Genomic DNA, 21401 nt, shown 5'->3' with positions numbered 1-21401 from the left:
CAGCATCATTATAATACTACAGTGGGTAGTGTCCTTGAGCAAGACACTTCGACTTGTATTACTGGATGTGTGTGTTGTGAAGGATTGATTGCCTCACACAGCGCTAAATATTGCAGTGGCTTCTATGGATTATTTTCCGCAGTCCTTGACCTAGATATCGACGTCTAACTTTCACATTTCAAACCCAAAGCTAAACATCAACACCGAGTCTCTCTGTGCCTCCTGACGACACCCCCCAGTCATCATCATTGTGTTTGGTGCTGCTGTTACTTTCCCATTGGACACCTCTTTAAAAACAATCAATGCTTCCACCATAACTGTCTCCTCCAAGAGACTCCAAACTGCCCTCAATCCTGTCTCCTCTTTCTTTTCCTCCTCTTCTTTCACCTCTTCATCATCTTCTTCCTCTTTCTGCCTTTCCACCTCCTTTTCTATTTTGTTTTCCTCAACCTGCTCTTCGTCTTTCCTCTTCCTTTTCTTCTACCTCTTTGTTCTCCTTGTCCTCCTCTTTCTCCTTCTTGTCTTCTTCTTTCTTCTCCTCTTTCTCATTCTGCTTCTCTTTGTTTTCTTGTACTTGTACAAGAAAACACTTGTACTTCACTTCCTCCTCCTCTTCTTCCACCAAATCCTCTTTCGTCTCCTCTTCCTTCTCATCCATCTCTTTCTCCACTTTCTCCTCCTTTTCTTCTACCTCTTTTTACTTGTTGTTTTCCTCCTCCTCCTTTCTCGTCCTCTTTCTCCTCTACCTCTATCGCTTTGTTCTCCTCATCCTCCTTTTTCTCTCGCCCTGTTCTCTTCCTACTTCATCTTCTACCTCCTCTTTTTCCTCCTTCTTCCTCCTCTTCTGATTTTGCTCCTCTTTCTCCCTCTGCTTCTCTTTGTTTTCTTATACCTCTTTGTTCTCTTCCTCCTCCTCTTCTTCCTCCTCTTCTTCCTGTTCTTCCACCTCTTTCTTCTCTTCCTCCTCTTATTTTCTATTTCTCCTCTTCCTACTACTCTTCTTTCTTTTCTTCTACCTCTTTCTTCTCTTCCTCATCTTCCTCCTACTCTTCTTCCTGTTCTTCTACCTCTTTCTTCTCTTCCTCCTCTTCCTCCTCCTCTTCTTCCTGTTCCTCCACCTCTTTCTTCTCTTCCTCCTCTTTCTCCTCTCCCTAAACCTCCTCCGCCTTTGTCTCCACTTCCTCCTCACGCGGCGACCATCTTGTTTCCATTTCTTCATTCTGTTTTTGGCACGGAGCCACCTTTTTTCCCTTGTCCACTGGCTCATGGCTCAGAGCACAATGGCTCTTCAGATATCCTCACTGTACTTGTTCAAATCGTGTGGTAGTCGTCCAAAGGCTGGCCTCACTGCAGTCGGAGCAGTGTTGGACCAGTTTATATAGTTGGCAAAGAGATTCAGTGCTGTGGACAGTTCAAAGTAGTGAGTTTGTATCATGACGGAACATAGTGTAGCATTGATAGTCTGGGAAAAAAGGGAGAAGGTGGCATCTGGAAGGGCATCCCAGGTAAAAACGTGCTGCAGATGAGGGCTGTAGGTCTTTAGTACTTTAATCGATCAACCAGTCGTTGAGGTATTAGCTGGACAATCCTTTTCTTTAGATGATAAGGAGATGATTTAAATGGGACAGTAGCAGAGGTAGCTGAAGATTCGGGACTTTTAGGGGTATTTATACAGTCCCTGGCCAAAAAAAAAGGTCACACACTTTCGTTGGACAAGCTTTAGCTTTGATGACAGTTAAATTTTCACGAAGATGTTACACTGATGATGTTAGAGTCTGACCGCTGCACAAAGCCTTCTCCAGTACATCCCAAAGATTCTCAATGGGGTTAAGGTCTGGACTCTGTGCTGGACAATCCATGTGTGAAAATGATGTCTCATGCTCCTGATCCACTCTGTCACAATTTAAGATCGATGAATCCTGGCATTGTCATCTTGGAATATGCCCGTGTCATCAGGGAAGAAAAAAAATCCATCGATGGAACCACCTGGTCATTCAGTATATTCAGGTGTCAGCTGACCTCATTCTTTGAGCACAGACTGTTGCTGAACCTAGACCAGACCAACTGCAGCAACCCCAGTATCTATTCGCTTAGTTAAATCCAGGTGGTGACTTTTTTTTTGGCCGGGCAATGTATGTAAAAAGTCAGTTTGAACTTTAAAGTTTAATCTGGTTTTATATAAATAGACTGTTTCCTATCACTTTCTGCATAAAAAGTTGTTTTGTCTTGTGAGTGCAGTTTGGATCAGATTCATAGAGATACGCAATCGTGCTGAGAGCTCCAATCAATCGGCAGGACATATCTTTAGCCGAACAAGAATTTCTTTGGTTGACTACACCCCTAAAGTCAACATGTAAATCACCGTTTAATTGAAGATTATTGGTTTGAGCTAGAAGTTTTATATCGATTAGATACGTAGGTAGAAGGTACCATCTTCAGATCTTGAGCTAGGCTTGGTCAGACATACCTTAGCTGGAGGATTTTAGTTATGGTGCATGTTTTGGGTTGATGGGTGAAACCGGAACGCCTGGAAAAAACTGCACAGACACGGGTAGAACATGCAAATCCAGCACGGAATGGCCTTGCAGTCTAACCTTGAACCTTCTCGCTGTGAGCTGAGAGTTCGAACAATCCAACTACAGTATTAAAGAGAGTAAAAAATGAACTTGAAAAGAAAAGTCATTAGTATAGTATTAGTATTCAGAATGCTAGATGTTGCTTTTTACCTCCTCCCTGGTGTCCTCAGTACTTAGATGCATGCTAATAATCATCGCACAGTGTACCATAACAGAGAATTCCTTTAGAATCCACCAGTAATTACCACTGACTCCCTTAGCCTATTTCCCATATTAAAAATGACTGTATTTACTGTCAAAGGCGTCTTTAAGAGTAGAACTTCGTCAGTCTGCGAGCAGGGAAATGTAAATGTGGAGATCTGATTAAGAATTCTAACCCCACTGGACCTGTAGGCTGTATCTTTATAAGCACTCGATATCTGACTGCTCAAACCATGCATATTCACAAAGCTGCTGTAGAACTTATCATCGAGAAACTGTTGGGTGTCAATACTGTCCTACTCTGTCCATTCGTGGTATGTCTTGAGTCATGAGTGGGGCATTTAACCTCTAACTTACAGGTTTTATATTACGTAACAAAAATGAATGTCCAGACTTAATTTTGATAAAAGTATCCAGACAATATTTTAACCCTGGATCAGGAATGTGCTAATGTTTTGGTTGAATCTCAAGTATTGCACAAAATAGCTAGACCATAGCCTTTCATCTTTTTTTAGAGTTTTGAGGACACTGAGTTTATATGTTTTTTTGCAGAGATAACTACTGTATTTTTCTGGAATATACATCGCTCTGGAGTTTAAGTCGCAAAAATGAAAAATGCATAATAATGAAGAAAAAACATATATAACTCGCACTGGACTATAAGTCATGATTTTTGGGGAAATTTATTTTACAACATCAGAGACGAAGAACAAGACATGTTATCTTTAAAGGCAAGTTATAATAATAATAAAATAGAGATCAACAGGCTGAATAGCAGCGCAACACGCTAACATAACACATAGACAGCAAACTGAATACGTGTCTGGTATGTTTACGTAAGATATTAACAGTTAATCAAACGCCAATCAACGCTAATGTAACATATTCGGCTTGTCCACAAACATGAGAGACACTAGAGTTATTTTCACTGATGTTTACTGTGGTCTTACTTCTTCATTATTGTTCACACCATTGAAGGTGCAAACAAATAAAATATAACATAAGCTCTGGTTCATATTACATATACACACAAAACTGCACATGAACACACGGAAAATATCACACATACCACTTTGACCTGCTAGTAAAAAAAACTGGTGAACCCAAAACTTTATATTTTACTTTTCAATTGTTTCTTAAATAGTGCTTTGTCGGGTAAGACTTTGCGTTAGCTTTAAAGGCTGAACCGGAAAAACAGGAAGTAGTTTTCGTGACCTTAAACTAGACTTATGATAAACTAAACATTTACAATATTGTTCCAAATGAAAAATGATCACCTTTATGGTCTTATAAATGAAGGGGAAATAAATAATGGGAAATTAAATGTATAAATGAAATAAAATGTATAAAAGAAAACGAGTCAAGTAAATTTTCTTAAAGGTATTACAAACACAACAAGTGAACTGTAAAATCTATAATCAACCGTTACACAACACATACGTAAACACGTACATGAAGCATAGACAGTGGACTGAATATGTGTCTGGTATTTTAATGTAAGATATTAACAGTTAATCAAATAACTAAAGCATAAAAACAAGCTAAGAAGTTCACTCTTGATCTCACTCCAAATCACTAAATCCATTAAATTCTTCATCCTCACTTCTGAACAACTCCGCCAACTCCGGAAGTAGATGAAGCACCACTCCAGAAGTAGATGGCTGTCGTACTGGTGCACAAGCCTAGAGTGGCCTCGCACAGTTTTCAGTGTGACAATAACAAAGATGTGAAATTATATATTTTAATAATTTCACATATAAGTCGCATCTGAGTTTAAGTCGCACCCCCGGACAAACTATGAAAAACAGTACGACTTATGGTGCGGAAAATACTTTACTCCATTGCACCTGACCTTTGTATTATAATATACCACACATATTTCATAGTAATGCACATTAATTAAAAAAAATATATATATATATTAAAAATAAATAGTTAACTGCGTGTGACTTGGATCCTAGCGAGGAAAATCCTAATTATAATGAAGAGCTAAAAAAAAAAAAAAAACATGCTTGCCTCTCCTGGTTGCGTTACCTGCTTGACTCCATTGCCGGCCCCCCCACCTGAAAAGTTACATAGTACACCTTTAAATATTGCATTGTAAAATGTTATGCTGACTGAATGTGATGTAAATGTAAGAGGCAAGTAGATAAATTTACTAACAACGAATGTGTTTATCGCCAGAGTTCACCACCTCTAACACTTCCGTCCATCCACTTTCATTTCTACTCGTCTTCCAAACTTCCTCCATGTCCACTCTTCCTCTTTATTGTTGGCTGCACAAAAGAATCAATCCTCATCAATAACCCGGCAGACATGTTCCAGTTCTCTGTAAAGGCAGAAATAATTAGCTTGCCTCCTGCCTCTGGTTTTCTAGTGTCTTTTGGAGCGATTCCTTTTGTAGTTCGGCTTCTTCCGTCTCAAATCGGCCGTAACAATCAACTGTCCGACACTCCACTCCTCTAATCCTCCAGCATTCGTCGATACCTGCAGTCTCAGGAGCGGCAGGGGCGGCTGCCAGCTAATTGGCACTGATACTCTTGTTTTGCAGGATACATTGATATATGGGCATGTGCCAGGCAATTTGGATTATACAGATCAAGTATGACATTATGGTGTTGTATCTGTCTGCACAACTAGTTCATTTAAAACTGTTTCCAGAGGTCCAGAGTTGATCGTCCCTTACCTTATGCATTCAGAGCATCCAAATTATTCACAGTGTTGCATTTATAAAAGTGGCGGAAGAAGTACTTTTGTTACTTGTTTTGTTACTTGTTAAAGTATCACATGAAAAAAATCTATAGTAAAAGTATGAAAGTACCTCTTTAAAAATGTACTTAACGAGTATGCAAATTTTGGGATCTAATGAAGCTTCAAATGTATTGATTTTGATATAGATTTGTGCTGACTTTTTTTCAACAGAAACAATAAATTTGATTGTTTTTTTGTTTTGTTTTTTTTGCTCCAATTATGAACATGTTAAACATAAACCCCTTGGTACGTTTACTTTTCAGTCTTGATCAAAAATGTGGTGGAATAGAAAGTACAGATACCTGCTCTCAGATGTAATGAAGTAAAAGCAAAAAGTATCCACTTTAAAATCTACTAAGTAAAGCACAGATACCTACATTTTTTTATTTAAGTACAGTTCTACTTGTGACATTCCACCACTGGTTTATAAGCGCTTTTCACAATTTTCAGAGACCAGAGCGGGGTTTTACCTTCATAGTAATGCTAACAACTGTCATGCTATTCATGCACTTCCTGGTTATTGAACAATAAAAGACTTATAATTAAATGCAGACAGTACACAGACTTATTTTGATCTCAAGGGTGTATACAATATATCTGTACTGGGGAAAAGTTTACTCAAATACATGGGAAAATCGTGTAGAGGCCCTTTAAGTATATTACAGTAAGTACATTATGATGACTAGTCTGAACAACAGTAGATAGGGCACTCAAAAATTCCAAGTAATATTATGTGAATTCAAAATAATTACTCATGTAGAAGTACAAAGTAAGAATAAAATAATAAGTATTTAGGTAAGCACTACTAAAGTAAGAATAATTGTAAGAGTAACTGTCTGGACATAACATCTAAAATAGCCATGCAAAAAACACAAATGTTCAAATCATTCGATATTGTTAACATAAAGCTTTTGTTACTTGTCGACTTTACAGTGAGAAGAGGAACCAAAACGAACAGTACCGTTATACTGTTACACTGTACTATATGTTACTCAAGCAGAACAAAACCAGGTCTAACCAAGGAACTAACCAGGACCAATCCAGGTCTAAACCAGGTCTAAACCGCAACCGTTTTGCACATTCAATCATAATTGCCCTTCAGTGTATATGTACGTAATATATATTCTTCATCAATCCTTTTCTCACTTTTGCTTTAATATGTATTGACCTTTCCCCATTTCGACCTTAAGAGTTTTCCAAATGGGCTTGGCGGCCGTAGCTAAGCAAAATTGGCTGCATTTGCTCTATTTAATTTTAATGCTTTTTATTGAAACTAATAAAGTACATCGAGTCTAACTGCACGTATGAGTAATAGGGGAAAGCCTTTGTAAACAGCGTCTTTTGGAGCACCGGCTATGTTTTTCATTACACTCTCATTTGAGTCCATTTGGATGCACTGTATTGGAGATAGCCCCTTGTATAATGTGCATTTCAAAGCCACAAACCAATATGTGACTGTGTTTTGTAGCGCCCGAGCCAATATGTTGTTGACTAATTGCCTCTTCATTAAAAGTGGGTTAGTGCCGTCTCCATAGAGATTGGTAATATTTGAACTTTAAACGTACACGCCTCCCCGTATGGGCTCATTTGGAAGCTCCGCCCACAGAATTAGCCTCATCAGTTGTATATAATCACAAACAAATTATATTGTGTTTGTATTCATAACATGCACATACGCTAGACTGTTTTGAATACAAATGCTGCTGCAACAAGGGTAACATTGATTGCAAAGTTAAAATGGAAGCTTCTGTTTTTTTAGCGTAGGAAATGGAAATAATAAACAACAAACCAATTAAAGGCTCTGTACTTTTTCTCCTTGTATTTTAGCGACATTTGCCCCAGTACAGATATATTGCAGCTCTTGTGGTCCACTGTGTGCTGTTTACATCTAATTATAAAGTGTTTTATTATAATCAGGAACTGTACAGTTAGCATGCTAGTTGCTGTTAGTTTTATCGTCACGGCAAAACTCCACTCTTGGTTACAGAGAGCAGTGAAAAACGCTTATAAACTAATCACGGTGAGTAATTAGGGTGTTTTTTCATGCCTTAAAGACATTCAAATCAGGTACAGCACCTTTAAAATCCAGATCAGATCGGTGGAGAAGCGAGCCCACTCACAGTAAGATTGCATGCATGTTTCCAAAGCCATTTTCTTAGCAATATAAATGACTATAATTGAAAGAAAAAAGAAAATCTAGTTTTTAGTTAGATTAAATACCATACAACACCCAGGCAAAGCAATAGGAAACAGAAACATTCCACAGTAGTTTTGTGTAATATAGCAGCTTTAAAACTTTAGATGCCATGTTGCTATATATATATAACTGTAGAAATACATATAAAATGTGTGCCATTATACAACTGAAATTTTGACACAGTTACAGAATGTTCTCTGTTGGATCAGTGTTTTTATACCTTCAGTTATGTAACAAGTAAAGTGTTGTTATGAACTTCTGCAGGCTGGAGAAAGCTTAACAAGGCCATTGAGAAACCTGATAGAAAAAGAGTACTTTATAGATATGGGAAAAAGAACAGGGAGGAGGTGGTGAGTGGTGTACCGTAGACTTAGTGAAGAAGTGATATCGCAGACTGAAATAATAATGCCTTTTATGGTCAATTGTTACTTAAAAAAGACACATTAATATCTTATAGTGTCACGATACTAAAATTTCTATATTGAGGAATAGACTCGACACGCAATACTGAATCTGATACCACGACGATAATAAAAAACACTCTCTATAGAATGTGATTTTCAACATTAAATCATAGCACTGTTCGATTCCCGATTCTTTTGGCAAACTTAATATGCAAGGTGAACCACTAACTTGATGTGCAACCATATAAGCTATTGCGCTACAGCTACCGTCTTTCTCCAAATATTTGATGTTTTTAAAATAAAAACCTGATTTTTTCCATGTATTTGAACAAAACTTGTCCCGCCCATGCACAGCTATATTGCATAAGCAGCTCTTGAGGTCAAAATAAGTCCACTGAGCGCTGTCTGCATTGAAGTATAAACCATTTTATTGTTCGAGAATTAGTACATGCGCGCTTTCTTTAGCATTACCGTGATGCAAAACTCTGCTCTAGCCTCTGAGAGTTGTGAAAAGTGCCGAAAAGCTCATCGTGGTGAGTAATAAGAATGCCCGGAATGCATAAGGTAAGTGAGGAATATCTTTGGACAATTGCAAACCGTTTAAAATGAACTTGTCCTGTTTTTCACGTTTTTAAGATGGTAAAAAACAGGTACGGTGCCTTAAGGTTTGTAATTGTAAACCATAACTTATCTTATTATACTCTGCAATCCGTTCCTTCCTTTTTGTGATAAAACAACAGCTTCACTGCCCTAGAATTCAGGATGTCTGACCATCTCTTACTGGGAATTTCTAAGAGAATCATCGAGAGCTTGGGTGGTTTCGAATCACTTCTCTTAAAAGCCCCAACTAATTCAATTTGTGCTGAACGGTGCAAGCACAGGTCAATTTCTATGCACAAAGGCTGAGATTAGCCTTTTTAACCTGCTACATTTCCTCTTCTACCCACAAGAATTATATTTCACTTTTACAACTTGATTTTGTGGCGTGGATAATTTAATTCACTCTGTATTTCCCATAGAGTGCATTCGTACTTGCACACACATGAATTTGGACTGAACTTGGAACAAAACCAAACCAACCAACCAACCAAACCAAGTCTACATCAGGACTAAACTGGGATCAAACCAACTCTATATCAGGATTAAACTAGGACCAAATCAAGTCTGTATCTGGACTAAACTGGGATTGACCCAAAAATACTTCAGGACTAAACCGGGATCAAACCAACAATACATCAAGACTAAATTGGGATCAAACCAAGAATACATCAGGACTAAACCAGGATCAAACCAAGTCTATATCAGGACTAAACTGGAATCATATCAAGTCTACATCAGGACTAAACCTGGACCAAACCTAATCTACACCAGGACTAAACTGGAATCAAACCAAGTCTAAACCAGGTCAAATGTGTTGTTGTTGTTGTTGTTGTTGTGTATTTGACAGATTCAGAGCACTGAAGAAACATTGTTGGGACTAGGATTGTTTGAATAGACAGTCACATTCACAGGGGTTTGGGTGGATCATAACTGAAAATATTCTTTAAACTGTTACGTATGTGCTGTCAATCATGTTTAGAATGAATAGACTTACTATAATGTTAACATGTGGAGGAAGAATGAAGTTAGTCCAATGAGGTTGATCTCATCTACTTTTACTTTATTTAAATTTATTCTATTTTTTCAGTTTTGTTTTTTCTTTTTTTTCATACCTGACAGTTTCGACTGCTCCCTGCTGTCTGACTTCTTCAGGACAGTATCACTTTAAACCGGGACGAGGGGCCTTTTTACTGTCACACACCTGGGATAACTGGGATAAGTAATTGCAATTAAAAATAATATCTTGACAATTAGTCAAATTGTTCACAGTTTAAAATGGTAAGGACGTGTCACACACTTACATTAACAATACAACAAATACATTAACAATTTGGTATTCTGAATAATTTCTGTTTAATCTATTATAGAATTGCACTTTGTGAAAACAGCAATGATCCAGAGTACATAATGGACTCTACAATCTGGTGGCATAATGGTGCTTATCTTTGTAGATGATTACCATGATTATTCAAAATGTACCACAGATGCTTTATTGTTATTAGCAGTACTATGGTATGTTGCTCCGTTCTTAACAGAATGGAGCAACAACTGTAATCACGATTAAAATGCACTCAATTGTTTGTTTTTTTCTACTTGACATTCCCACTTGCCTTGTTCCGATATACAAGGAAAAACTTGTTACTCATTGACCACCATCGGAATTTTAATTCATTTAGTTTATTTCCCAAGAGCAAAATAACCACGCTCACGTCCAGGAAATACAACATGCTCTGTGCAGTAAAAGTGAATATGTTGAGAGAAAAGAGATGGTGGTGTATTTGTTAATAACTCTAATGCATCATATAAGCGTGTAGTGCAAGCACAGCCTCCATAGTGCAATTATAATGGGTTAATGAAGCCTGTAATGCTGTTTGAGCAACACCTCGAGTGTTAAATAGAAGCACAGTGGTTCACACCCAGTTCTTAAATAACAGTTTAAATGATGAAGCGTCTCCAAGTTTTATCTCACTTGTTTTGGAGTTTAGGGCCCTTCTATAAATAAAGTTTCTATCTGTTTATGTCGCTATTTTAAGGCCTCCTAATGTGCACCACATATGGTTAGTTTAATATATTGTGGGATCTGCTGTTTTATTGTCTGTGCTTTGGTCTGTGCATTTAAGTGTATTTTGATTGATTATTCTGGTGTTTTTGATGCGATCAGCTTCTACCAAGAGTCATTTATATAGACCAATCCTGGAGTGACATGTTCAGAATAGCTGCACATATGTAGCCAGGTACTAATATACGTGTTCTGTCCCATTCATTTTAATAGGACAGCAATATATATGTGTATGTATTTACTTATTTATTTATGTATATATATATATATATATATATATATATATATATATATATATATATATATATATATATATATATATATATATATATATATATATATATATATATATATATATATATATATATATTTTTTTTTTTTAATTTTATTTTATTTATATATTTTTATTTTATTTTTTTTTATTCTTGTTTTTTTAGACAACAGAAACAAATGGTTGTCGTTTATATGTTTGTTACGTTTGAGTTACATTGTTAAGAGTCAATCTCTTACATCTCGCGCAATTTTCTAAAGTAAAGGATTTGTGATGCTTTATGAAAAATAAAATAAAATAATAATAATAGCCAATGTTGTGACCTTTTATGGTTCTGGTACGATTTACCCAGTGTAACATTTAATTTAAGAAATCTCTACATGGTTGTTAACATTTATGCACATTTGGACGCTAATTGCTAAGTAAGAAAAATATGCAAAACAGTGGTACACACATGTCTTCTAATGGGGCTCACGTTACATCTGAACTTTAATATGCAAGTGTTCTGCTTAATTTACTGGTTCTCAAACTGTGGTGCGGGTGCTATCGGTGGTACGCAGATATTTCTAATGGTACACAGATTCTTTTGGGTCACCCCTCATTTTAGAACACTGTAGTCCAATACTTAAGACCTGGTTTAGGATTACACAGGAAGTATAAAAGAAAGTACTATTATTTAACACTGAAAGTGGCATTCTATTGTCTAAAGCGTCGTGGTTTCAGAATCGGTATCAAGTAATGAGTTTTTAGTTTGAAAAAGAGAAGAAAAGATGAATTATCCGAAGACTTGTTTTTCTAACTGGATGTTCAGCCCTAGTTTCTAATCTTTTGTTTTAATACGTTGATGTGTAAAACGCTAGAATTCTACTACAACTACGAGTGATATTGTCTCTTGGTTTACTCTGGACTAGAAAATTCTATACTTTTTTTGGAAATATGCCCTCAAGTTGCTAACCTTTCATATCCACGCATCATGCCCCATTATTCCGACTACGTTCACTTCAAAACCTGACTCACTTGACTCACTCATAACGTAAAAATAGTCTTTGCCAGAGTCCTCTTTTTAAAGCCCTTTCGTTTGTGTTCTCTTCTTCTTCTTCTTCAGGGACGTCAGTGTTGCAGGTCACCGCAACTGATGCAGACGACCCGACCTATGGGAACAGCGCCAAAGTGGTGTACAGCATCCTTCAGGGGCAGCCCTACTTCTCCGTCGACCCCAAAACAGGTGCGGAGCTGATATCAATGCTATGAGAGTTAAAAGGACTTGAATTAGGGGTTTTGCGTAGCTTCGATTTTGTTTTGTAGCATAATTGTTGATCGAAGACATGTTTTTTCATCATTTAAAAGCAAAATTATATCAGTATTGTAGCATTCTGGTGTCAGGAAACACGTTCAATTTCTTCTGGTTGTTTATTTCTGAACACAAGGGCGACTGTAGGCCGTAACCCACCCACTCCCAAAACGAGATCAAGGCAACAGTAGTCTCAGCTCACTCAAGAGGTCTGCAAAACACCAGGAACTGACCAATAGAAGCTTCACATCCTTCTTGGCATAGCAACCGAGTGTCACATACAAAAGCAATTACATTAACAATAACAAAAGGTGTCAACTTTGGCTGAACACGAACTATCAGATCAGTACGGTAAAGACAGAATAAGCAGTTTTTATTAGCTCATTTCAAGTTCAGACGAGCTGTGCCTCACGTGAAAGCCCAGAAACTTCAGAATTCACTCCCTGAGCTGCAGACACTAGCACTGATTCATGATTGGCTGCAGGTGCTGGGGTTTAGGTAGCGACGATTCAGACCAGAGTGATGGAGTTTAGCATTGGAACTGGCAATCCAAATGACACATGAGGCTCATTCTACATTCTGATTGCATCTTGAGGTCCAAAACATCAAATTAAAACACAGTTGGGCCATGTTTCTGGAATTTACACTCAAAATCTTACATATAGTTCTTTTAAATTAAAACGGGAAACTGAATCAAACAGCTAATTTCTGGTATTCAAGTCATTTTAACTTCAGTAGACGTTTGTTTTTGCTGCACTCCTTCTGTTGTTGGAGCTGTAATAACTATAAACGTGACTCATAACTTTGCTGTGATCTTCTTTGTTCTGTTAAAGTGCTGAGTATATCAAACTCCACACACTGTCTGTCTGATGTCACCGCTATTCCCACTGTATTACTGAAAACATCATAAACGCCACAGAAGAGTTACGGTCTATACTTATAAGACCAGCATATTCTATTGCACGCGATATGCTTTTTGTGTGCTATTTCCAAGTCCTATGGGGTCATCACAGCCTTTTGTAGAGGAGACATCAGAAAGCTATTGTTTTAAAAGAGGAACAGGGAAATCCATTGTGAGTTCTAGCGCGGTATTGTCTAAGAGCTTCCTCCTGGAGTCTATTAAATGTTAATAAACCTCCAAAGTGCGGGACATATAACTTTTATGGATGCATTGTGTGCTCTATTGTGAGAGTTTGCTGTTCGTTTCATGTGTTTTTTTAAGTGCACTTGGCTCGACTTTAGCGCGTTAGCCCCTACTGATTCCTGCTAACAACTGTTGTCTTTGTAGGAATTGATTCACTGTGGTAGTGAGGATTCAGATCAGAGAAAGAGTCCTCTTAGGTTTAAACCAGCTGGATTTTGGTATTGAAACTGGCAACCCAAATGAGAGGCGCGTGTGAGGGTCATTCTGCTCTCTGATTGGATAATCGTTTGAGAACCAAATCACCACGTTATAACATAAACAACTTTGCCCAGTCATCATCATGCCCAGTGCTTTTTGTAAGAATGAATAAAAGCTTCAATTACTATCAGTAAAAGCTACATTTTGTTTGAATCTGTGTACCTGCATGTATGTCTATGGAGGAATGTTCAGCAGTTACTATAGTGATACAATGCACATATTAGCAAACACAGCCTAATAAGTTTGTAGAAAACTCATGAAAAAATACAAAATGGTCCTGTTTAGGTGTTTGATTTTCAGCCAAAAAAGACAAAATTGACAAAAACTGTGTTCTAATGCTAGCTAGCTTGTGACTGCAGTGCTACTTAAGAGGGACTTGTGTAACTGCACAAATCAGCCCGCCTTTTGTACTTCCAGCTAAGTCAGCTCTTTCAAGTCAGATTGTGTTAAAACAAAGCTCAGATTAAAGTCTAACTTAGGTAACAGAGCTTCAAACAAAACAGTCCCTTCAGTTAGCATCACAGCTCCAGGGAATATTGATAACATCAGCTGCAAAGTATCAATAAACAACTACTTTGGCTCTTTCGTGAACATACCGCTCCAGTGTAAAGCTCGACTTCTTAGCTGAATGTGCAGTACAAATGAATAGTTGAATATTTGCGTAGCGCCTCCCGGGAAAAGGCTGCAGGGATTGATAGAATCGTTTTTACAGCGGCGTTCCGAGAAGCAATGAGTTTTCTTCGCCGGAAATGTGGCCATCACCTGTACCTGCTCCTCGTATCTATTTTTAATTCACACACAACTGATATCTTCATTTCCCCTGGTCCCAAAGGTGTAGGGAGTCTTTGAAAATACTTCAGTGTAATGACTTCCATACATTAAACTCCATTACATCTAGGCACACATTGTAAATGAAATGCGGAACAACAGTGACATGACCTAATATCTCCTCCATAAGGCAGAGGTGAAAGTTTTGCTGACTGTCATGAAATAAATGCTTCTCTCATTATTCTGGCATTTTGCAAATACAAATAATTTTGGTAGTGTTATTGGACCTAAAACAGGAAAGGTTTAGTCTGATTTCATGTCAGACAGTCAAAAAAAAACCCTAAAACATATGTGTTGTTTTATATAGTGTATGTACATTTCTGGATTCAACTGTATAATGAGCCATAGAAGTTCTTAATTATTCATAGTTCTCAAAAATTCTAATCCAGGTATGCCCAAACTCTGGTCCAGGGGCCAAATGCGGCCCTCGGACCGATTTTTCATGGCCCTCAAGGTGAATTAGCCCGTATTACCTTAAACAGTACTTTTTACTGTATATTTCTGAAAATCTACTTTAACAAGCCCATATCAAATATTTAATGTGTCCCACTGAGGATGTAAGCATGAATAAAGGTCTAGTGGTTCAGTCTAACTTGTAATAATAATAATGCAGATTTGAAGTATTCACTGTATTGGTGGTCTATGGCCCTCAATCGGACCTCAGCTTTGTCTGTGTTTTTATATGTGTCCCTTAATGAGAAAAGCACCCTTGCTCTAATCTCATTGTAGCACAGAAAAACCCAACAGAAACAACGTTCCATCTGTCATCTATTGAACGATAAGTTGATATAGTATTTATCATGACAGGCCTAACCACAAGACTTAACAATTTTGTGCTGAAGAGTTGCTTACAAACTTTCCCAAACTGTGTTGTTGCATTTTTTCTTGCTAGGTAGGTCCGACCATGACCTTTCCTGTCTTTCCGGCTGCTCTATAGACATGCTTACTCATGGGTTTTAGCTTATTTGTTCCTGTTATGGATTCAGAATTCATAATTTGTTTTAAATTGCCTCTTGAAACGCTAAAATGCAAAAATGCAGAATAACAGTGACATGACCTAATATCTCCTCCATAAGGTACACATGAAAGTTTTGCCATATGCCAAGACACTGCATTCACTAAGTAGTCAATTTATTGTAAGTTTCATAGCAGCTTCAGGCTTTTGGTTGGAAAGTCTCTAGTAGCTGTATAGATACACATACTCATGGGTTTTAGTCTATATGTTCCTGTTATGGACGCCATTTGTAGGACTTGACAATTCTGAATTTGTTTTGAAACTCATGGACAGTTACTTTAAAAAGCTGTCAGTCATGCAGAAATGATAGGTTTTAAGTCACTAACCATATTTGCTCTGATAAATTCCAGAAAGTTATGTTACAATATAGGTCAAGTTGATCATTATTAGCATGTTTTAGCATAATGTCCTTGTATGGAATCAGACTTTTTTTGTTTTTTTTTGTTTGTGCAGCTTCCATATTTAAATCTGGCATAGGGCCCAATCTAGTGGCAACAGAGGAAATTACCACGGGGAAAAAACAACAAAACACTTAGATAATAACAAACATGCTCCGACATGGTGCAAAAACACAGTAGCAATGAACACGATTTGACAGCAGAAAGGCTTAAAACAAGTCTGGCAATGCTTTATGGACTCAAAAACAGCCCAGGGTCTCCACCTTTGACATAACAATACTGGAAATTTTAAAACAGACATGCTTAAAAGCTTAAAAAAGTCACTTTGGCATAATATGCGTGCTTTGTATACATTCTTTATTCGATAGCATTGTGGTCTCCGCCCATATCTTGAATTCCCTGTAAATGATCTGTAGACTTTTGTGTTGGTACATTGTAGTAGTTTCTGTCTAGATCCAAGCTGCTTCGTGGGCGAGTATTGTATCATAGTGATGTGAGTGAAAATAGGTTATTCTTTTATGCTTAAACACAATCACATGCAAATCCAAGGTTCTATTCAACTGCAACAATGGATTCTTAACCCACTTAGAGAAAACAAAGATCATCATTTTAACATTAGATTGAAGATAGCACTAGATTTCACACCATTTTATCATTTTGACAGCCCTCTGAAATGGGTTACTCACTGAGACTACATTGAGACTATGTAGTGTTAGAATATGGTACTGACATATATGGTACTGAAATTAGCCGCACACACAGACAGTTGCTGGAGCCTCCTCTCTGACTTTGTTGGGTGGCCCGGAGCAGCTCTCAGCTCTGTCCCGGCTCCGTGAGGTGCTGCCGGGGCTCGTGTCAGCGCAGAGGGTAATGAGAGCATTTGGCCCCCACATATGGTATTGAAGGAACCCCCACAGGAGCACACAGGACTGACCTAAATACACTGCTTCACACACTCTTTTTAACACTACCTCTACGCATTTTGGGGCTGTGGAGTCATAGCAGCTTTGAGATATTGACAAAACTACATCAGAGTTTGTGTTTGAATAAGGAAATGAGTAGAGCTTTAACTGTAACAATTATGGCACAAGTTGTGTAAAAGGGCACTTACTGCAGCAAGTTTTCTGGTAGATGATTTTGCCTTGAATGTTTTACTTTATGGCATTATACAACAGGTGAAGCCACTAGGCCAAGTAACAGGCCAGGTTTGATCTATGGAAAGGTGACTTCGCTCACTGAATGTTTTTTTTTTTTTGTTTTAATATATAAGCACATGTAATACCATAATGAGAATCAGAAGACAGAAGACTTTTCTGAATGGTAATTCATTGCAGCCACCTGATGAAACACATGGTCAGAACAGCTCAGGAAACATAAAATAATAAATGAATAAAGGCAATAAAAAAAAAAAAAAGGTTAAAACACATAGAATTAGACATATTAGTTCTGATCAGAGGGAATCGGGGTAAACCTTGGAGATAAAATGTGCCTCTGGTTTAGGTAAATGATTTAACTGGATTTTCTGCTGGCACGTCTCTTCCAGAATGATGTCAGGCGTGTTTTGTTTTCTGGGCACCTGTGATTTTGGACCAGACTTTAACAATGCTACTTAAGCTTTTCTTATCCTTCACAGAGACACAACAAAACCAGGAGTTACAAGAGAAAGTGAGAGGAGTCTTAATATAAGAACAGTAGTAGTGTGGAACATTCCTGGCAAAGCAACGACATATCCATGGAGACAACCGGTTGGCAGACCCCCATCGAAAATGTTGAATACTGCAGTGCAGATTTTGCAGTATCAACATTATCACAGTTGCTAACTGTTACAATATTCAAATGTAATTTTACAGAGACAATGCCTTTTGAAAACAATTACATGCAAATACATGTACCCAAAGCTCATAATTGCTTTGTTCGGTTGCTGCAAGATGCTAAAACAGCATAAGAAACTACATAGACCATGATCCTTTGCTCCATTGCCCTTTTAAACACTTTTAATCCTTTGACTATGACAGTAATGATAGCACTAGGGCATTTTACAACACAAGTAGTAAGTAGCAGCTCCAATGCCATTAGCCTCCTCACAGTGAAATCAGAATAAAAAATAATTAACATTCTATTAATTTAATATAGCTTTGACAGGTGCGTGCTTGAGCCACTGAATACCTATTAGCCACGGATCGCCTCTGTGTTATTAAATCACACCAATGTCCATTTAATTAAGTATCGTTCCAGGCTCTCACCGTTATGGCTAAATTATATTATGACACAAGCTCCTATTTCTCTAAAGGCCACGTGATTGGTCTGTCAGTCAAGACTTAATTAGCGTTTGGGTTCAGCAAAACTCCTATACCTAAGCATTTAATTAACTAGGCACCTACCTGCAGCTACTCAAATGTTAACACGTGTAAGTTTGTACGGCAGTGTAGCGACGCTGGCTAACAAAACCCGGTGTACATGCAGGAAATCAATGCGCACTTCCTGATGATTATGTTGTAACAAGTGCTGTGCCTGGAGTGTGCCTTGGACCAATTACAGTCTATGGGTCCAATAGGGAAATGGGATGTCTTTCACTTATTAACCGAGCTCTTATCTGATCCCCTCATGCAAATGCGGCCGATTTCTATCTTCTAAAGTGCCTGTCAATTTAATGTGCTCTAGATCCATATCTCTTAAATTATAACCCGTATGTTCATCATCTGGGCCTTTGATAGTACTATCTACAATTTGCATACTCCTACGTATGTTACCAATGTGTTCATGTCGTAAAGTTCATTTTGTCTTGCCCCGGTACAGATACACTGTAATATCAGCTCTTAAGGTAAAAAATAAGTCAGCTGCGTGCTATCTACAGCTAATTATACATTTTATACATGTACAAACCAGGAAGTTATTATGACAGTGCGCTGTTAGCATGCTAGTTGTGGTTAGCTTTACTGTGATGGTAAACTCTGTTCTGGTTGCTGAGTTGTGAAAAGTGCTCATGAACTCATTGAGGTGAATAATTACGATGCTTGGAATGCATAAGGTAAGTGAGGAATAACTTTGGATCACTGCGAAATGTTGAAAAATTAGCGGAACTGGTGCAGCACGTTAGTTGTTGTTTTTTTTAAAAAGAGATAAAAGAGATGCAAAATAATTTTCTTTCTTTCTTTTATTTTTTTGGTTTCTAGAATGTTATAATGTTCCCTCATCAAAATAATTTATAACTCCGTAGATATAAATTGCCCCCTCTTTAAGCTGAAGTTTGGAAACGTGCCCACAGGATGTTAAACCAGGACAAGGGGGCTTTTTCACTCTCACACACCTGGGATACTGTCTTTGAAGAATTCGGACTGCAGGTGGCGCTGAAAGAATCTATTAAAATGCATTAACCGAAGACTAGATGAACCTCATTGGACTAAGCTTGTGTTCTACTGAAATTCATATGTGTTATATTATTCATAATTTTGTATTAATAGCAACAGTTCAGAATACCAATCCAAACCATTTTGACATAGAAAGCCTGTCACAGGCCACTTCTGCTAAATGTTTGTGCTAGCCATGGTTTTCAGAATAAGAGAAAATTAGGATAGTTACCACTGCACTTCAAAAACACTTCACAACTTAATATTATTTGTTTTAAACAGTCTTCAAAATGGCATCATATGACCAGAAGCTGAACACATAAATATTGGGTGAGCTGACAACATTTGCTTTTGCCTTTTTAGACTTGGTCCAGTGGAGTTTCTGAAAGAGAATCTTATTTGTGCAGAAGTCACTGGTGCATAAAAAGTCTAGCAGGTTGATTTCCATGTTATACCAGCCGCCCACGCAGCAGACAGCAGCAGAAAGGCAGACCTAAACCCATGTGGTCTGAGGCTTTCTCATGAATGGTTCTCACTGAGGTGGTGGGACGCCAAGTCAAACTGTATTATTACCAGCAGTGCTCAACCTTTCGGAAGATGTCAGGAAAATATCAGGTGTATTTTTGCAAAATTCATGAACGTGTGGATTGCTAGTGGGGAAATAGTGTTTCCTCAAAAAAAATAAAGAAAGCCAGCTCATAGGCCTGCCATGACAATCACAATATTGAACAAACTGGAACAATATTTTGGGGGGTCAATTTTTATCATGTGTGAACTAAAACCTAAAGTGTTTCATTCTGCTGTTTATTTATTGCAGCTCATGATTTTTTTAACAATATTGTAGATTTTGAATAGTTTTTGTGGCACGAATGTTTTCTCCGCATGGTGGCTGGGTGCTCCCTTAGAGATGGGTTGAGTAGCCCAGTCACAGCAGAGGAGCTTGGAGTAGAGCCGCTGCTCCTCCATGTTCAGAGGAGCCAGCTCCCTAGGGAGGTGTTCCGGGCATGTTCCACCAAGAGGAGGCCCCGGGGAAGACTCAGGACACGCTGGAGACTGGCCTGGGAACACCCTGGGGTTCCACCAGTGTAGCTGGAGGAAGCGTCTGGGTTAAGGGATGAGGCCTGGGAAAGATAAAAAGAAAATGAGTGGATGGTTGGTACAAATTTGCTCTTGGGTTTTTGTGTCAGTGACATAAATTCCCTCCAGTATTATTGTTTATTGTCTATATTTACTTTAGCAATATATCACATTTCAAAATGTGTTATTATGATAGGCCTACTTGTGACATGCAATTAATAGTAATTGCATTCAGTGATATACACTGACAGTCAAAAGTCTGGAGACACCATCTTTTTCAATGTTTTTTTTTTTTTTTTTAACGTTTATATACATATGGAATAGATCAAATATACTCATCTCTGGCCACCCTTTGCTTTGTCGGAAAATATTGAGTTGAGTTATTTAACTTTTTTTTCTTTAATACATAATTTCATATATTTTGCTTCATATATTTGATGTCTTCAGTAGTACAGATAAAGGAAAAACGACACAAAACAAAAATACTTTGAATGAGCTAGTGTGTTCAGACTTTTAACTGGTCGTGTAGGTAGTTGAGTATCTAATTGTGATTTGTGATTTTTGTAATAATAACAGGAGTTTTAAATGTGATCAGAAATGAACTGACAAACTAATATAAGAGTCCAATTTCAGAAACGGCTTGTGCAGATCTAAACTATAGCGTTAGCAGTTTTTTTATGCAGAGTAAGACAGGATATTTTGTTATCTCGGGAGGAAATGATGGTACTTCAGAAATTGCGGCCTTTGAGATATGCCAACTGCGTCCAGAAATCATGATCATTATCTGATTTCTGGAGTTGACAGATTAGTGAAACCTTTAAGCTGTGCAAATTTGACAAGGAATTTAAGCAAAACTGTGACAAAATGAAAGGCAAAATGCTAACGATTTAGAGTTATTCTAAAATCCATTGTACTTTGTTTTCCAAACACGACAATTACTCTAAAAATCCATTGATAAACTAGCAGATGTCACCAGGTGTTTTT

At 37.7% G+C, this 21401-nt stretch overlaps 1 protein-coding gene across 1 annotated transcript in view; it reads left to right on the top strand.

Annotated features, from left to right (window-relative positions):
• LOC117388526 (cadherin-18) overlaps positions 1 to 21401 on the top strand; it is a 244444-nt gene that overhangs the window by 98328 nt on the left and 124715 nt on the right. The window contains exon 4 of the mRNA XM_033986086.2: positions 12165 to 12284. Coding sequence (XP_033841977.1) covers positions 12165 to 12284 — 120 coding nt within the window. The remainder of the gene's footprint in view (positions 1 to 12164; positions 12285 to 21401) is intronic.

The sequence above is a fragment of the Periophthalmus magnuspinnatus genome, chromosome 20 (genome assembly GCF_009829125.3).
Source record: "Periophthalmus magnuspinnatus isolate fPerMag1 chromosome 20, fPerMag1.2.pri, whole genome shotgun sequence".
Lineage (NCBI taxonomy): Eukaryota > Metazoa > Chordata > Actinopteri > Gobiiformes > Gobiidae > Periophthalmus > Periophthalmus magnuspinnatus.
Note: the sequence above shows the minus strand (reverse complement) of the source record. Positions and strands in the feature narration are given on the sequence as shown.